General features: G+C 48.7%; 1 protein-coding gene across 2 annotated transcripts in view; it reads left to right on the top strand.

Annotated features, from left to right (window-relative positions):
- The window catches only part of LOC146871052 (GTP-binding protein REM 2-like), a 351,770-nt gene that overhangs the window by 282,185 nt on the left and 51,696 nt on the right, over window positions 1-17,889 (top strand). Inside the window, exon 3 of one of the 2 annotated variants that reach the window (XM_085649888.1) lies at window positions 12,184-13,163. The exons of the other annotated variant lie outside the window; for it this stretch is intronic. Coding sequence (XP_085506014.1) covers window positions 12,184-13,130 — 947 coding nt within the window. The 3' untranslated portion in view covers window positions 13,131-13,163. Of the gene's footprint in view, window positions 1-12,183; window positions 13,164-17,889 lie in introns of those variants that run through there. 2 annotated transcript variants of the gene reach the window in all.

The raw sequence follows: 17,889 nt of genomic DNA, 5'->3' as shown, positions 1-17,889 counted from the left end.
TGAGCAACATCGGCATCATGCAACTTGTCACTGACGATACCCACATCACAGGGCACACACTCAACACAGTTTTCACGTCCAGCCACCGAGTCCAGTACGACCATGTTTCTCAACTCACCTGAACCAACCATTTCAGCGTCCACTGCACCATCTAAGGACCTACCAATACAGGCACCTTAATCCAACCCCCCCCTCCCCCGCTCCACACGCAGGAACTGGAAAAAGATTCCAGAAGACCTGTGGAACAACACTCAACTCCCACGTCCCAGGCACAGCATCCAACCTTGATCAGGCTGCAAAGAACTTCTCCCAGTGGATCACATGTGACGACACCATCACCCCTGCCAAATCCAAAGGATCTGCCAGAAGAGCCAGCTCCTTCACCGCGGAGCTGAAATCTTCACAGCGCAACTGCTAGCCTCTAGACAGGAAGTGGGCACAAGTAAAGAGACAGGAGACCACATTACCTTCAAGACAGCACTCATCCAGTAGCACCACCTCCTGAATAAAACAAAGAATGCCCTAGCAGACCACATAGAAGCCAGCAAAAACCACAGCAAGTCTTTGCAATCATGAAGGAGTTCTCAAACCCCACAGCCACCGGGGAACGTAATCACCCCATCCAAAGAACTGTGACACCCTTGCGGATTTCTTCCACGACAAACCCCGAACACCTGCTTACCCATTGGGATTCTCTCACGACTCCAGTCTCAATCTCCATCATGAACTCCATGCATTTGGGAGCACCCACAGACCCCTGCCCCCACTACGTTTTCAACCTCCAGAGTAAGACAATTAGCGAAGAGCTCAAGAAAGCCTTTAACACTTCCATCACCTCAGCCTCCTTCCCTGAAGACTGGAAACCTGCTGAAGTGAGGCCCCTCCTGAAGAAGACGTCCGCTGACCCAGCAGAACTTGAGAACTACGGCCAATCTCAATTTTTCCGTTTATAGCCAAGGTTCTCCAGAAGTCAATCAACCTGCAACTCCCTGAACACCTAGAAAGCAACAACCTCCTGAATCCCGCTCAATTGGAATTCCGAGCAAACCACTGCACTGAGGCAGCCCTGATCGCAGCCACCAAGGACCACTGGGCCCTTCTGGACCACGGCGAGGCAGCAGCTCTCATCCTCCTGGACCTGTCAGCTGCCTTCGACACAGTCTCCCATCGCATCTTGATCAACAGACTCCACCCCTTCTGAATCCAGGAAGACGCTCTAAAATGGATCACCACATACCTCACCAGAAGAACCCAGGGATTTAGTCTCCCACTGTTCACCTTGGAACCCAAGAAGGTCATCTGCAGCATCCCCCAAGGATTATCCCTCAGCCCCACCCTCCTCAACATGTACACGACCCCCCTGGCCAGCACCTTCTAATCACACAGACTCAACATCATCTCCTACACCAACGACAACCAGCTCATCATTTCCCTGTCAGAAGACCCCGCCACCCCAGAGCCTACTTCTACAGATGCATGATGAACGTTGCCGACTGGATGAAGGAAAACTGTCTTAAGCTCAACACGGACAAGACCTAAGTCCTCACCTTTGGAAATAACACCTCACCCTGGAACGATGCATGGTGGCCTGCTAAACTCTGCCCTTCCCTCACCCCCAACAGACCACGCCTGCAACCTCTGCATCATCCTGACAGCAAGCTCTCCACGAAGAAGCAGGTAAATGCAGTCTCATCCGCCTGCTAATGTATTAGTTATCTGGACAATAATGGGATCCAGCGATTTGGTTAAAAATACCTCAATGTATAACATAGGAGTATCCTTATTTGGTGGTACCTTAGGTATAATTAAAACACATTTATTGGATGGCTAGGGGTACCATGGCCCAACCATATTTAGACAGCTGGAATAGAGTGACATTTAGATTTTCAAGTGGACTTGTTAACTTGATGAATGTGTGACTACAGGACCAGACCATGAAGTAAAGTGCAACCCCAAATATTCAAAGATCACTAACATGATTTTAACTAGGGATCCTTTGACAGCACTAAGGAATGCCCCTGACCAGCCTACTGACACTGAGCAGGCAGAAACATGTCGGCACTTCCCAAGGACGATGGGCCATGGTACCCTAAGACATCCAATACATTTGTTTTAATTATACCTAAGGTACCACCAAATAAAGGACACGCCTGTGGTATACCCTAGGGTATTTTTAACCAAATAGCTGGATCCCAGTATTGACCAGATAACTAATACATCTTAAGAACTCCCCCACCGACTGGGGTTCAGGACCTGCAACTCTGTTTTTTACGCGCTCATTACTTGTAATACCCCCGTGGCAGCTCCCCTCGAGTCGGGGGTCCAGACTGAAGAATATTGTGCGGGCCAATGGCATTCATGGCGCTGCCTTTTGCTGCATGGTGCCTAAATACAGTTCAGAATGAGGGCGTATTTTGGTGCCATATGGTGTGGCTGTGTGTCAGTCCGGGGTGTCTGTAGCCTCTTTTGGCCAGGCTTCTTGACTGAAAATAAAAAGATTTTGAAAAACACTAGAAATTCGTCGTAACCAACAACCTCAAAATTGTGTACATTACACGGTGTTAGTCATTTGGGTAGTGCACATTCATTGGTGTGGTCTTGCATCACTACATTGGGGAAAACACATTTGACATCCTTTCTAAGCAGTCCACAATTGTTTTATTAATGCAGAAATCGGAAACCTAGAACATTGATGACCTCATACTACTTGTTGTCTTTCTTGGTAGACAAGAGTAGTACAGCAAACAAAGACCCCCTATAATTGTTAAGTAAAGTGTGTGCGGGCCTATGAGTGGTGCACAGAAGCAACAATTCCTTTCCACATGAGCACAGAGTACACAAACTGGTACGCAAATGGTAGTAGCCCTAAATACATTCCCATCAACTAATTATTAGACATGACTCAACAGATGCACTTAGAAGCTACATTGTGGTAAATGGAGCCACCAATTGCTCTTGAATTAACATGTTTTTGTTTCTGTTGTCGACTGTGGATGCTGGTGGCCTCCTGTTGACATCAAGGTGCTTTGTGGCCCGTCAGACATTTCTGCTGCGAAACAGCAAAGTGTTGTTTACAAGACAGTGGCGTAACGAAACTTGAGGGGGCCCCCCTGCAAAGCACATGGAGGGGGCCCTCCCACACCCCTGCGGCCCGGCCCACCACCTACTACTTTGCTCCACCACCCAGAAATCTAGTATATTTTGATTTGAAACCTCCAACATTTAAATGAAATGTCTCTATATTGTCTTTCTCTAAGTTCTAATGAGAAAATGGGAAATACTCTTTTAACATACAAGCTATGCCATTTGTAACAATACTGTCAAAAGCAGATTATTTAACTGAGGCAGCAATCAGAAGAATGCCAAGGGGAGCGATCCTATTGTCTCAGGAACTGCCTATGGCTGAAGAACAAAGAACAACTATGAAGGGGCTGAAATAGAATTGACATTAATGGACAATAAATTGAAACTTTGAAAGACCAACCCAAACCTGCAGTTCCATAAAAACTCGACTGACAATATACATGAGAAGTACACAAGATATAACTCCGTATCCTGCGAAAGTCAAGAGAAGCTTGGGCTCCTTCCACCTGAAAATGATATTCTTCGGCATGAAAGCGATGGGTGGGTTGGTGCCTTCAATGGGAGGTGGATCCTGTGGGATCAAATTTGAAAGACATCCTTATTTTCCTCTCAGAATGTGCTGAATCTGGTCTTTTTTACAGGTCAGTAACATTTTTAGATCTGCAGTATCAGCTGGGCACATTCCTATAGATGGTAAACCGGTGGGTGTTCACCCTGTTGTATGCAAGCTTTTGAAAGGAAAAAGGGTGATTTGACCATTGAAACCCAGATACACTCAGTTATGGGATGTTAATAATGTGCTATCCCTGTTGGAATCTTGGCCTGAAAATAAAGATTTCTCATTGAAACAAGGGTCAGCTAAATTAATTATGCTGTTATGTTTGATTTCTTGCCGACGGGTGTCGGCTGTACGTGCGCTAGATCCAGCAGGTAGGTTGGTTTCTCCATATGGTGTCTCTTTTATATTCCCAAATGCACTAAGACTATGTCACGCTCCTTTGAGTACCCTGCTTTTCCTCACAATGATGAGCGTTGTGTAGTAAAATGTAGAAAGGTTTATGAGGAACATACCCTGACACATAAGAATGATCCCTTAGGGCCCTTACTTTTGTCACTCCAGAAACAGTTCCGCCCTGTGTCTGCTGCTACTTTTGCACATTGGGTTCGATGGGACATGGCTGAAGCTGGGATTGACATATCAGTATATGGGGCTCATTGTACTAGAGGCGCTATGGCGTCCAAAGCCTTTGTGAGTGGTTCTAGATTAGAAGATATTATCAGAGCTGCAGGTTGTCTGATTCCATGTTTAAGATATTTATATTACAAACCTATTGTGCATGTTTCATCTATGGTTGTTGGTGAGCTTTGAACCTGCATAATTGGAGCCTCCGGTTCCGCCATAGAATAGAACATTTTCTAGCATTACAACAAGAATTTTTAAATCTATTAAGGACACGGAGGCAAGGATTATCCTACTGATTGGGACAGGTAAGAGTTGTATCTAGAACTGTCATGATCTCATACGGTTTATGTTTTGACATCGGTTTTTCCCTTCCTTCTTCTGTTCATGATTAAGATTCGATGGTATTCAAACTTATTTTGATTTCAGGAGCGGAGTTGAAGCAAACCTAAATCTTATGGATCGATATCTGCAGTGACGCGTTTTTACGCCAGATCAATGGAAGTTGTCTTATCCGAGATCCTGTTTCGTGTGGATTTTGCTCTCCGTTGAGAGTTGGAACGGTTTCCTGTTATAGTTTGGACTAGTTATAGACTGCTTGTTCGCCAAGAAAGAGGCAGAAAGATGGTGCCTCTCTATTTTGTATATCCTGAATACTGTTGATTGGTTGATTATGGAGGTGTGGTTCAAAGCCTCATGGGATATCTAGTGTTTTCAATGTTTTACTGTTTTTTGATTGGCTGCTGTATTTTGAGTAGTGAAGATTGAGAAGGATAATCCTCGCCTCCATGTCCTTAATAGAATCTAAAATTCTTGTTGCAAATGCTAGAACATTTTCTATTCAACCTTTGACACAAAATTTACCTGCAAAGTACACATTGTCAAAACAAAACAAAGGTAATTTAGTGCCAGCTGCCCTTCCTGAAGAAAATGAACCTAACCTCTGTGAAACACGTCACAGCAACAGTTCAAACATTAGCAGACTTACCGGTTACATGTTCCATGGTTTCTCTGAAAGTATATTGGCCTCATGCTGCAGCACGTCACCTCATGGCCTACATTGGAACTACACTTACATCCCATCCAAGCGTGCTTCCTCTTCAAGACCAGCTGCATCACACATGACTACCAGAAACGATACCACTGCACACCTGGCAGGAAAAAAAACACCTCGGGCACACAGTGTTGTGCTAGAAGGCAGGACATTGTCATATTAGAACCAAATTGTAAATACACTAAAAACAAAAAGTAGGCTTTTCCTGTCCAAGCTACCAGGAATTGGAATATCAACATCAGAAAGGCCCTATCCTGAAAGGGCCTGAAGATTAGCCTTTTCAAGAATGCAACACTGCTTAACAATAGAAATCACCATTGTAAGATTCTGCTTTTTGTAGATAATGAATCATCCTTGGACTCTTGACAATGTAATTATTATTAATTAGCTTATAAAGCGCACTGAAACCTAAACTGTATCCTGGTGCTGAGATAAACTGCCGATTACAATTCGATAAGACTACCAGTTCAGGCATGTTGTTTATAAAGCCAGGTTTCTAAGCTTTACTAATGCAACCACCGCGGATCTTCTGCAAAGTTGGGCAACGTGTCCCAATGTTGAACAGCTTTTACTGAGGAGTTGCCTCCCAACTAAATTGCCGAACGTAGCGTTCTGGCTGGAAGAAAAACGTGACCTTATTTTGTATGTAACATGGGCCCTTACCATGTAGAGCCCAATGGGCCAAACACAAAGATTTGAAACTGACCCGCTTGATAATCGATAACCAATTAAGAGAATCACATCCTAGGGAATCCGAAGGCATCCTCTGCCATTTTAAGGCTAGTTTTGCAGCCACATTCTGAATAAGCTATACACCCTTAAATATCCCTACTGCATATCCTAAGAATAAGAAATTGCCTTTATCCATATGGTTCACAATTAATACCTAGACAACCACAGGCCAAGCTTGAGAAGGAAAGAGTGGTTCAGCACTCAAATGCTCCCTAGCTAAGTCTGTGCTATGTGAATATACATACACACAAACCTGGCCATACCCAAGCAGTCTAAAGTACCACACTTGGTTGTTTGAGACCTGTCAAGAGATTTACCAAAGTCTCACCTGATCATTATGTCCAGAACAGAGACCGGTCAGTTTTCCAGTTCATTACCACTAACTGGGTCACAGATTTGGGCGCCCGTAACAAAGAAAGTGACCTGCTTGCCTCCCTCTGCCAATCCTAAACTATTACAAATGCCTGTGAATCTCCAACCTGTGCATCCCTGAATAGTTAAGTGTCCTGTAAGCATATAATGTCATCCTCCATTACATAGGGGCCTGTGAGCTCCATACAAGGATAATAAATAACATTATTAAAGTCTTCAAATTTTTCAACTGCCCTTTTCTGACCAGGTTCTGAGATATGCAGAATTTCATCTGGCAGTCGAGAGATTTGTTACCCTTTAACTCGCCTATTCTGGAGAGAACTGAACCTCCATTTAGCAACTCTTTACCAGTATCGAGACTTTCAGGTCTTCCAACTGACCACCCCTTACCACCTGGCTATGTGAGAGATGATGTGAAATATACAACTCTTCCACATGGACATCCCTAACCTCTTCAGAGACTAGCAGGTCGCCTACTTCGCTGTCCGAACTGGGGTTAGAGATGCGCGCACATGCCATGCACTACTCGGGTTCACTGCTCCCACAGAGTTTTGGGTATTGATTAGGTGTAACTCACCTGCCCATCCGCCTAGCTCATATGTGGGCAGTCATTTAAGCAGGGCCTAAAGACGTGCTAGATTCCTAGAAACAGATCTTTGGCCGACACAGGCTCAACTCCACCTTGGCTTATCCACCTGTAAGATCAATGCAGTCCCTTCTCTTAAATGTATGTAAGAGGTCAATTGTAACACCAACAATCAAGGCTCTGCTTTGTAGCGAAAAGCTGTTGTATTCAGGGACTCCTACTTTCCTTTTAAAGTTTACATATGGATTGAAAACTCTTAGCACTCAAAGTGCTGCTGTTTGCTAAAAACCCAGCAACAGAAGTCAAACATGACATAAGGTAACTTGGCAGTTCCTTCACCACATCATGCTACGATAAAGGGAATACCATTATGAAATTAGAGGACATTCAGAGGTAATATTAAAAACATATATTTTCAATTAACAGGTATGAAAAGATCAACCTCCTAACTTCTGTTAGTATAGTGATAACAGCTGGACAGCGATTATCTAGTCTGCACACCGGTATGTGTTCATTGCCAGTGCTAATAAATACTTCCAGGAGGTGTTCTCCAAAAATGACTGGTGTCAGACCTTCTCTTGTTGTGAGGGTTTATGGGTGCCATCGGACGTTGCTAAGTTAGCATTGGTTCGTGCTCTGTTTTACCGCCATCTTGTCGCTTATGCACACAACACTACATGCCTTGGTTCCCGTAAACACATCTGCTCGTGCTGCTTCACATGGGAACTGTCTGCCTTTCACCATTTCGGCTGTACTCTGTGTTCTAGTCTGTACACCGTGTTCAAGGACAGAAAACAACTTCACTGGTTAATGAGCTTTGGTCCGTCCCACACACATATAGACATAACATGGAACACAGGTGTGCTACTGACCTTTCGGGTGTTTTTAATATGGCACGAGATGCAAGTTAACAACACTTGGGAGAAAACCTTTCCAGAGGAAGAGCTATGCTTGTCCGGAGATGTAAATCCTATCATCTAAGACTTGAGGTAGGGGGTTCCGCTGTCCAAGCCCAGAGGTCTTCCACTTATACAATAAACATAGCTTGTAGCACAGGGAGGGTGGTAAGGCGTTATAAGGCTTCATCCACTTTCATTATAATATGCTGTTCCCATACATATTATATGGAATTGTAACTATGCTGATTATATTGTTTTTATGCATTTCTTTGCTAGTGTTAGCACGTGTACTGCATTACAGAGCATGTTAGTTGAATTAAACATTTTAAACTATACAGTGTCTCTGGTTACTCGGATTGTGAACAGGTATGAGTATCTAAGCGAAAGAGTGTCTTGTTCCCACGAATTCTGAGTGGACGAGTCGCTTGTTCTAGGATATCCAATGATTGGTGGCTCCGCTGTAGTATGGAGAACGAATGGGATACTATAGCTAGTTGGATAGGGGTTCTGGGCACTGAGGCATGTTTTTGGTACACCACAATACACCAAGGTCCTGGTTTCCTGTGCATAGTTCTGTGTATTTGCAGAATCCCTGCAACATGGCACACCTAACGTTTGGTCTAGTACTTATTTAGGAGGCACTTTAGTAGTTCTCAGTACTTGTTCACAATACCCTCTCCTCTGTTTCCAGAAAACATTGGTGACGGTTTACCTACCTATATTGTCGTTTTATAGGTGATTCAAGCTTGAAATTTGCAAAAAGGTATCGTTCGTATTTTGAATTACGACCTGACATTGTCTTGCTGCCTTTTTTCCTTAGAATTTCCTTTTCAGGTTTCTATATGGAAGTTGACATCGCGGCACACAGCCGCGTGGCGGTCCGGCATCATTTGCAAGCATGTGGGGTGCCGGACGCAGGTGTCAATCTGATCTTTGTGGTCCAAGCCGACCCGGTATACACATATGAATTGTTTTATTCCTGGGTCACGTTTCCAGCAGTTGATGGGGCGGATAATTTGTGACATAAAAACAGCCACAGCGCACTTCCTGCTGTGTATCGACCATATAGAACTCTTGAAGTTCTGTTGACTGCATGGCCGCATCGCATTTGGTTTGATGGCGCCCTACCCGTACCCCTGACACCTGTCATGTTGGGCCCGTTGTCGATCGATGGGGCCACTTGGCCCGTATTAGTGGGTTACCCGCTGCATCCACGGCATTTAACGTGCGATGTGGCGGCCTTGCGTCTCATGCACACTACTCTAATCCGTGTGTATAGAGCATTGGTTCAGTATGTGAACCACAACATCCAGGCGGGAGCGCCTGGAGTTGCTCAGCAACCAGCTGGTGCAGGTGGTGTTACTATTAGCCCTGTAATGGTTAATTCGGTTATGGGCAAGCCTCCCCCAAATAAGGAAGATTTACCTTATTGGCTTGCTGAGAAATTTGACCAGCTGGAAGTGGTGTTTCCACATACCACTCCAGTGGAGAAGCACCAAATTTTGATCATTAGTTTGCAGAAAGACCTAGAGGCCCATTAGGATGGCGGACAGAAAAGCACCCCGACCGCCATGGAAGTGGAAAACCACGCCCGCCTGCACCATGGGAGAACCGGCAGCCAAATTAGGATTAACCGCCCAAAAAATCCGACCGCGGCAGTACGAGGCCAAGAAAAACCACCCGTATGGGGTGAAGATGGCCAAAATCCGTCCGCGGCGGTCGGAATCGGGGCGTAAATACAATAACCCGCCGCAAGTATAGCAGAGACACCGCACCGGAAATTAGTATATCCCCAACGGTCCCGCTGTACGTACCGCTGTCTCCGACCGCCGCGGTCGCACAATGGGATGAATGGGAGAGCCAGCGGAAGAGCTGAAGCACAGCCACCGCGGCGGACGAACCGTCAAAAATATGGCGGACGAAGCCAAAACCCCACAAGAAGGCCAAAAAGTGCACACAGAAAACTAGCCATGCCTCCCAAATACACAAAACAAACCCCAATAACACAACCACATGGCAAAACGAAAAATACAAATCCCAGGACAACACACCAGTCAGCAACACCCCAATTGGACACACCCACATAGCTGAGTATAAAACCAGCCCCTTCCCTGACCACAATCCCTTGCAAAACTCCAGGTGAGAAGGGAAACATACCCCAGCTGACAAGAGAGGCAAAGGACACAACATCACCAGCCACACCACACACAGCACCACCACCACCTCCACACCAGCACAACTAACCCCCTGCACAACACACACCATACACAGCACAACCACCACTCACACCCCTGCACCCACAATCACTTTGCACACCACACACCATGGCCACACAGAAAATGCCCAAATTCACTGAGAGTGAGTTGAAGGTCATGGTAGATGAGATAGTCGGAGTGGAACCACAGCTTTTTGGTACCCTGGTCCAACAGACACCATTAGCCACAAGGACACAAATGTGGGCTAGGGTAGTCCAAAGGGTCAATGCAGTAGGGACCACCCCAAGATCAAAAAAGGAGATCATGAAGCGTTGGCATGATCTGAAGAGGGTGGTCAAGGAGAGGAGGAGCAAGAACCGTGAGCTGGCTCAGAAGACTGGCGGTGGCCCTCCCATTCCACCAAAACCATTCACACAATGGGAGGAGAAGGTGCTTGCCATACTGCATCCAGAGAGTCTCACAGGAGTAGCCGGGGAAGTGGAGGCTGGTAAGTACAAACAAATGACTACCGCCACTCTGCAATCTACTGCCTTGCACAACTACAAAGATACACCACCTAAGGCACATACCATCCATCTGCACCACACACTCACAAAAACATGGCTCACAGATCCAACATTCACCCACTCCCATTCACCCCAAACATGGCTAACAACATAACCATGGGGGCATGTGTACAGGCAGACAGCACTACAACAACCACCAGGCCCCCTGGCCCACACCTGAGCAGGATGGATCCCTCCCCCACCCCACCCAAGAGCAGTTGGAAGCCATTGAAGTACACCAAACAAACTTGCAGGTAGGTAGCCATCTTCACAATGAGGATGTCTGGGGTGGGGGGCCTGCACCACTACTCCCACCATGCCCCCTGTCCCACAGCCTAGCAAGATGGAGCCCTCCCACCACCCCACCCAGAAACATGTGTCAGCCATTACACAACCCTCATCAAACTTACAGGTAGGTAGCCATCTTCCTTGGGAGGGAGTTTGGGGGTGGGAGGCCTGCACTACTACTTCCAACATTCCCTCTGTCCCACACCTCAGCAGGATGGAGCCCTCCCCCACCCAGGAGCAGTTGGAAGCCATTGCAGTACAGCAAACAAACTTACGGGTAGGTAGCCATCTTCACAATGAGGGTGGGGGGCCTGCACCACTACTCCCTCCATGCCCCCTGTCCCACAGCCTAGCAAGATGGAGCCCTCCCACCACCCCACTCAGAAGCATGTGCCAGCCATTACACAACCCTCATCAAACTTGCAGGTAGGTAGCCATCTTCCTTGGGAGGGTGTTTGGGGGTGGGAGGCCTGCACTACTACTCTCAACATTCCCTCTGTCCCACACCTCAGCAGGATGGAGCCCTCCCCCACCCCACTCCGGAGCAGTTGGAAGCCATTGCAGTACACCAAACAAACTTACAGGTAGGTAGCCAGTATGTGCACCCACCAATTTTTCACAAATTAAATGGTGCCATATGACAACACCAGCCCTCTCATTGCACAAAGAGGCATACCTACCCCGTTGACAAGCACAGTGTGCACACAGGTAAGCTAAGGAAACTGTCTCAACCACCAAAGTGTGACACAACAATGCACAGGTAGAAGCCGGGGCACATTCATGCACAGTTACATGTGCATCACCATGGGGCACGTGCAACAAGGACCATTTGAAAAATATGAACATGTGTGGTGGCACAAATCAAGATATGCACATAACCGGACAAAGGGATGCAGGAGATGACAATGGCCAGTCTATGGCCAGATGTGACGTCTGCTAGGTCAGATGAACTATGATTCCTCAATTAAACACATGTTGTGCCAGGCCCTAGATGGCAACAAGTCCATGTAAACCTCAATTGAGCACGGTTCGCATGGTATGCCTTGACACCTCACACCATGGACAAGTAATGTTTGTACCACTGCATCATGTCAGGAAGCACAGTAGTGCACATAGTCAACAATGTGATGATATGTCAATTGTGCAGTGTACAAAAAGTGAATGACACACAGCTAACACAAAGCTTGCTGGGTGCACTGCAATGACCATTTCACATCTGACCCACAGATGACCAAGAACTCACTGCCGAGGACAACACCAGCAACCTGCAGAGCCAGTCTCCACCCCCAGTACAAGGACTCTCGGATGTTGACTCCCAGGATTCCATGGACGATGAGCTCGAGGCCGGCCCATCTGGTGTGCCAGGGAGCAACAGGTCCCAGGACCCCATCGTCCCTCCCCCCCCCCCCCCCACCACATCTGCGTCAACAACTACTCGACAGCAGACCCCTGCTGTCACGGCCTGTGCGGCACCGCCACCACCACCAGTGCTGCCTGCAACACCCTCCCTGTCCCAGAGATTGCCCAGCACACACCACCGACGGAGGGAGGGCAGGGAGAGGATGCGGGATCCCACAGTGATGAGGCAACAGGTACGTGGCAGCAGGGCAGGTGGGATGGGCAGGGTCACCCAGGGACACCAGGAGGTTGGGACCCACTCTCTGGAACACATCACCAGAGTCCTGGGTGCATACGAACAGGCCCAGGGACGAACGGGCCTGTCGGACGATCTGTTGCACAAGCTCATTCTGCTGATGAGGTCCATAGACACCTGCATGGGACAAATCGTGGACCTCCTGGGCCAGCAAGTGGCGGTTCTGAGGGACAGGCATGCGCCACAGACAACACCTCCACCTCCCTCTGGTGGGCTGCACAATGAAAGTTCACCATCCTCCCCTGTGCCCACAGAGGGGGGCGAGTCCTCAGACCCCACTGGCCCTGCAGCAGGGCTCCCCCTGCCAAACGACGAAGGGGCCATCCCAAGAAGACCCTGGGAGTATCTGGAGGCCAAGCACCTGCCAGACGCCAGTCACGAAACCAGCTATGATGGCAACCCTCTCCACCACTGCATTGACTCTTTGGACTGTCATTCCCCCCACTGCCTTGTGAATGCATCTGTTGGACTGGGTCACCACAGCAATGTGGTGACTACTCGACTATCTCATCTACCATAACTGTCAACTCACTGCTCTACCCCACCCCCCAATGGAAATGTACACCCCCCTCGCATCTCACCATAGTAAATAAAATATTCTCACACACATGTTGTTGTGTCTGCTCAGTCTTTATTGCAGGGTGTACAGTCTTCAACATGATCACAATGTACCAGGAGCATGGGCTGTATGTAGGCAAGGAGAAGTCGAAGGCACAGAGGGAAACCCAACAGAACAACTGTCACTGGTCTGGGTGTGGCATCACAGACATCACACAAGCCCTAACACCAGGATAACCCAACATGCACATGTCACAATGACCACCAAGTGTTAACATACACATCCTGTTGATGTTCCCAAATGACATGCCCTAGAAACCTTTCCAACCACCACTGAGTCTACAACTGGCTGATTCTACAATTCTCACATGCCCCTTCATGACAACAGCAATATCATCAGACAATGGGTATGTTGCACATTGACACCCACCGTCAAGTGAAGTAGCGGGTAATGAGCTGTTCAACAGGTCAACACCTTCCTCCTCTCCACTGTCCTCATCACTGGACACGGCTTGGTTTGCAGGCTGGGGCCTTGGGTCCTCACTATCATCCAGGAGCAGGGGAATCTCCTTGCGAATGGCTAGGTTGTGGAGCATGCAGCATGCTACAACAATCAAACACACCTTCCTGGGCGAGTATGCCAGTGCACCTCCGGTCTTGTCCAGGCACCGGAAACGTGGCTTGAGCAGGCCAAAAGTACGCTCCACCACACGACGTGTCCTCCCATGGGCCTCATTGTAGCGGACTTCAGCCGGGGACGTGGGATTCCGTAATGGGCTCAGCAACCAGGGACGGTTGGGATATGCAGAGTCACCTAGGTATGACAAACACAAATAGACATTGCAACGTCGCAGAGGCTCAGGGCAGCAGGTCACACACACGACTAGGCATACTCACCCACAATCCATGCACGCTCGGGAAGATTAGCCATCAGCTGGGGCACTATGCTGTTCCGCAGGATGTAGGAGTCGTGGGCCGAGCCTGTGAATTTGGCACACACCTGCGAGATGGTCGTTTCTGCCAGGCACACCACCTGCACATTGATGGAGTGGTAATGCTTGCGATTGCGGTAAATGTGCTCACTTGCCTGTGGTGGCACAAGACTGACATGGGTGCAATCAATGGCCCCAACAACATTGGGGATGTGTCCAAGGGGATAGAAGTCTCCCTTCACAGCTGGCAATTCAGCACCCCTGGGGAAATGGATGTATCTGTCCTTGTATAGCATCATGGCGGATAGTACATCACGCAACACCATGCTGAACATCGGTTGTGACATCCCACCAGCGCTGGCCACTGTCTCTTGGAACGATCCAGTGGCAAAAAAATGCAGGGCTGCCATCACCTTATAAGTAGGGGTGAAAGCTGTTGGATATGTCCTGCATGGCTGCAGGTGGGGCTCCAACAGATCACAAAGGGTTTTCAGGGTGGCTCTGTCCAGGCGGCATTTCCATTTGACGCAACATCCTCCATGTCCTCTAGCACCGTCAAGTGACAAGTCAAATTTGGCCTCCTCCTAGTGGAGATAATAGTGGACACATGTCAATGCAATACATCATGAGATGTGCACATCATATCATGTTCTGGATGACACAACGACAACAATGACTGACATCTATAGTGACTAACATACCAGCTTACATGGAGGGACACCTTCAGCTACACAAAGGGCACACGTGTCAACTCACACAAGGCAAGTACCTCAAACACCACCTTGGGCAATGTGAATGCACATAGGGATATGTCCACAGTACACATGTGCACGCCTGGGAGTCTAGCATCCAGCATATGTGTAACTAATCAAAACCACTGTCTCATACCTAGCTGCTGTACTGGTCACACCTTAATGCGTCATTACAAGCTGGCACACATCCACCACACACTGACCACAGTCGGCGCTGGAATGACAAATGTGTTCATGAGCAGACAGAGGCAATGCTAAATAGATCATCATTCATCGAGACGAGCATTGCTGTGATTGTCACTGGACCTCAACACATTGACATGTATACACATTGTACAGTCCAGGACTACACTGTCCTGCCTACACCAACATCAAATCCTTAAGTGACATGTGAGTGGGTAGGGGCAAATCTACGTTACACACACACACAAACATGGCATTTGTAGCCATGAGTGGAGTAAATTGAACATTGGCATCGTGTGCACAATGATGTGCCATTCAACATGTTGGCACTGTGCACTGGTGATGTTTGACAGATGGCCATCGCCATTGTATGGCACCCATATCGCGGTATCTACCGCCTGGCCCCAGCGGTGTGTCACCAGCACCCCCATTCACAGAAGTGCGGTAGTAATAGGCATGGAGGATTGCCCATATGGCGGATGGCATGCTCCGCCGCCTGAATGACGGTGGCTCATATCAATGCATGGCACCCATATCGCGGTAGCTACCGCCTGGCCCCGGCGGTGTCCCCAGCAACCCCAGTCACACAAGTGCTGTAGTCATAGGCATGGATACATGCCCATATGGCGGTTGGCATGCTCCGCCACCCAAATCGCGGTTCCTCGTGTCAATGCATGGCACCCATATCGCGGTATCTACCGCCTGGCCCCGGCTGTGTGTTACCAGCACCCCCATTCACACAAATGCGGTAGTCATAGGCATGGAGACATGCCCATATGGTGGTTGGCATGCTCCGCCACCTGAATGTCGGTGCCTCGTGTCCATCACCATCCCCTTTTGTACCGCTTTGTTCGCATAAGTTGGCAGGGTATGCTCAGACGTAAGTCCCTTGCTCACTTTGCCACTGGATTCAAGCAAGCCTGGCTGAAGACGGCTGAAATGCCAGAAACCGGCCCTAGGAAGCTTGTTTCCGGTCCAGGGAAGGCATGGCTTGGCAGTTCGGGCTGGACTGTTCCCATGAGGCACAGGGTCAGACTGATTTGCACATGGCCATGTCTGAACTGGGGTGGCAGAGTGGGCTAAAGAACGGTGATGGATCAAACCCAGATCTGTTGACTGGGTGTGAGTGTTTGATTGGTTCTGATGCTCTGTCCATCACCACCCCCTTTTGTACTGTCGTGTCAATGCATGGCACCCATTTCGCGGTAGCTACTACCTGGCCCTGGCGGTGTGTCACCAGCACCCCCATTCACACAAGTGCGGTAGTCATAGGCATAGAGACATGCCCATATGGCGGTTGGCATGCTCTGCCGCCTGAATGTCGGTGCCTCGTGTCAATACATGGCACCCATATCGCGGGAGCTACCACCTGGCCACGGCGGTGTCACCAACACCCCCATTCACACAAGTGCAGTAGTCATGGAGACATTTGGAAATGGCGGTTGGCATGCTCCGCCACTAAAATCGTGGTAGCGCACCCCGGTCCCCAGCGTTGTATCACCGCCATGGAGCATGCCCCTTTCCAGCCAATGGGAGCCATGATTGTGGTGACGTGATGCAATTTTGAAGATCGCGGTAGGCGTGCTTCGCCACAGCGGAGGCGGTCATTGGATGCATTTGAAAGAGGCAGACCTGGACCACCAATTGCTGCCGCTTGACACCTTTGAAACGACCCCAGGGGGCTATATATGTGGGAGTGAGCCTCACATTGCCACTGCTCACAGTCTGCTGTCTGAGACCCCTCACCTGCTGCTGCCTCCAGGGACTGCTGCCTGAGACCCCTCACCTGCTGCTGCCTCCAGGGACTGCTGCCTGAGACCCCTCACCTGCTGCTGCCTCCAGGGACTACTACCTGGGATCCCTCACCTGCTGCTGCCTCCAGGGACTGCTGCCCGAGACCCCTCACCACCAAAATCCCTGGCTGTTGTCTCACGTCCACAGTGATGGGAAGGACAGAGAAGATCTGTGCCAGTCCCTTCACGAGCGAGGAGCTGGAGGTCCTGGTGGACGAGGTGCTCACACAGTACCCAAGGCTATATGGTGCCCCAAATGTCGTGGTAAGTCTTCAACAGTGGTGGGGTAGGGCAGGAGGGCCACACATGTAGTGGACTGATGCAGTATGTGCCTGGGAGTGTGGAGTAGTGTCATGCACTGCCTGACATGCTGTCTCCAGTGGGAGGGTGTGTGTACCCAATGCCACAGCTTTCCCTCCCTGCACATGTATGTATGAGTGACCTGTGTTGTCAGCCATACAGTGACACAGAAGGTTGTTCATGCTGTAGTCAGGACAGTGATTGCTTGGCTGGATGGCTGTGTGTGCCCCTGTAGCCCATCTCAGTGTGAGCCCAGCTGGCCTGCACAGTCCCCGTCTACAAAGACATGGGCAACTCACTGAACTTATAGAGTTGGACATCAGTCTTGTCACATTGCACTCAAGCTATGGTCCATCTCAGCACTGTGGTTTGCACGCAACTGCCCTTGTGATTGGCATTTTGTATTTGTGATATCATGTCCATCCATGTGACCACCATGACAAATTCAAATATTCACAGGACAGGGACATTGATGGCTGCACAGTCTTGGTCACAGTGAGTCCACCCACAAACACAGGTTGAAATGTGATGTATGTGTTGCTCAAGCAAACAATGGACTGGAGATGTGGGCTGGCTATATTGGTGTTGGCATCCTGCATGTGTGCGAGATGTGCAGGGACTGTGTTCCCCCTCACACCTGCATGCTTTAACATCAGCTTTTCCCATGCAGGGGTCCCATGTGGGCTGTACTATAGTCTCTGATTGACCTATCATTGGCTATGTGATGATTTTGTATCTTGCTGATATACTGATAGATGTCG

Source organism: Triturus cristatus, chromosome 1_1 (assembly GCF_964204655.1).
Source record: "Triturus cristatus chromosome 1_1, aTriCri1.1, whole genome shotgun sequence".
In the NCBI taxonomy this organism is placed as follows: Eukaryota; Metazoa; Chordata; class Amphibia; order Caudata; family Salamandridae; genus Triturus; species Triturus cristatus.
The sequence above is the reverse complement of the archived record's forward strand: the minus strand, read 5'-3'. Positions and strand labels throughout refer to the sequence as shown.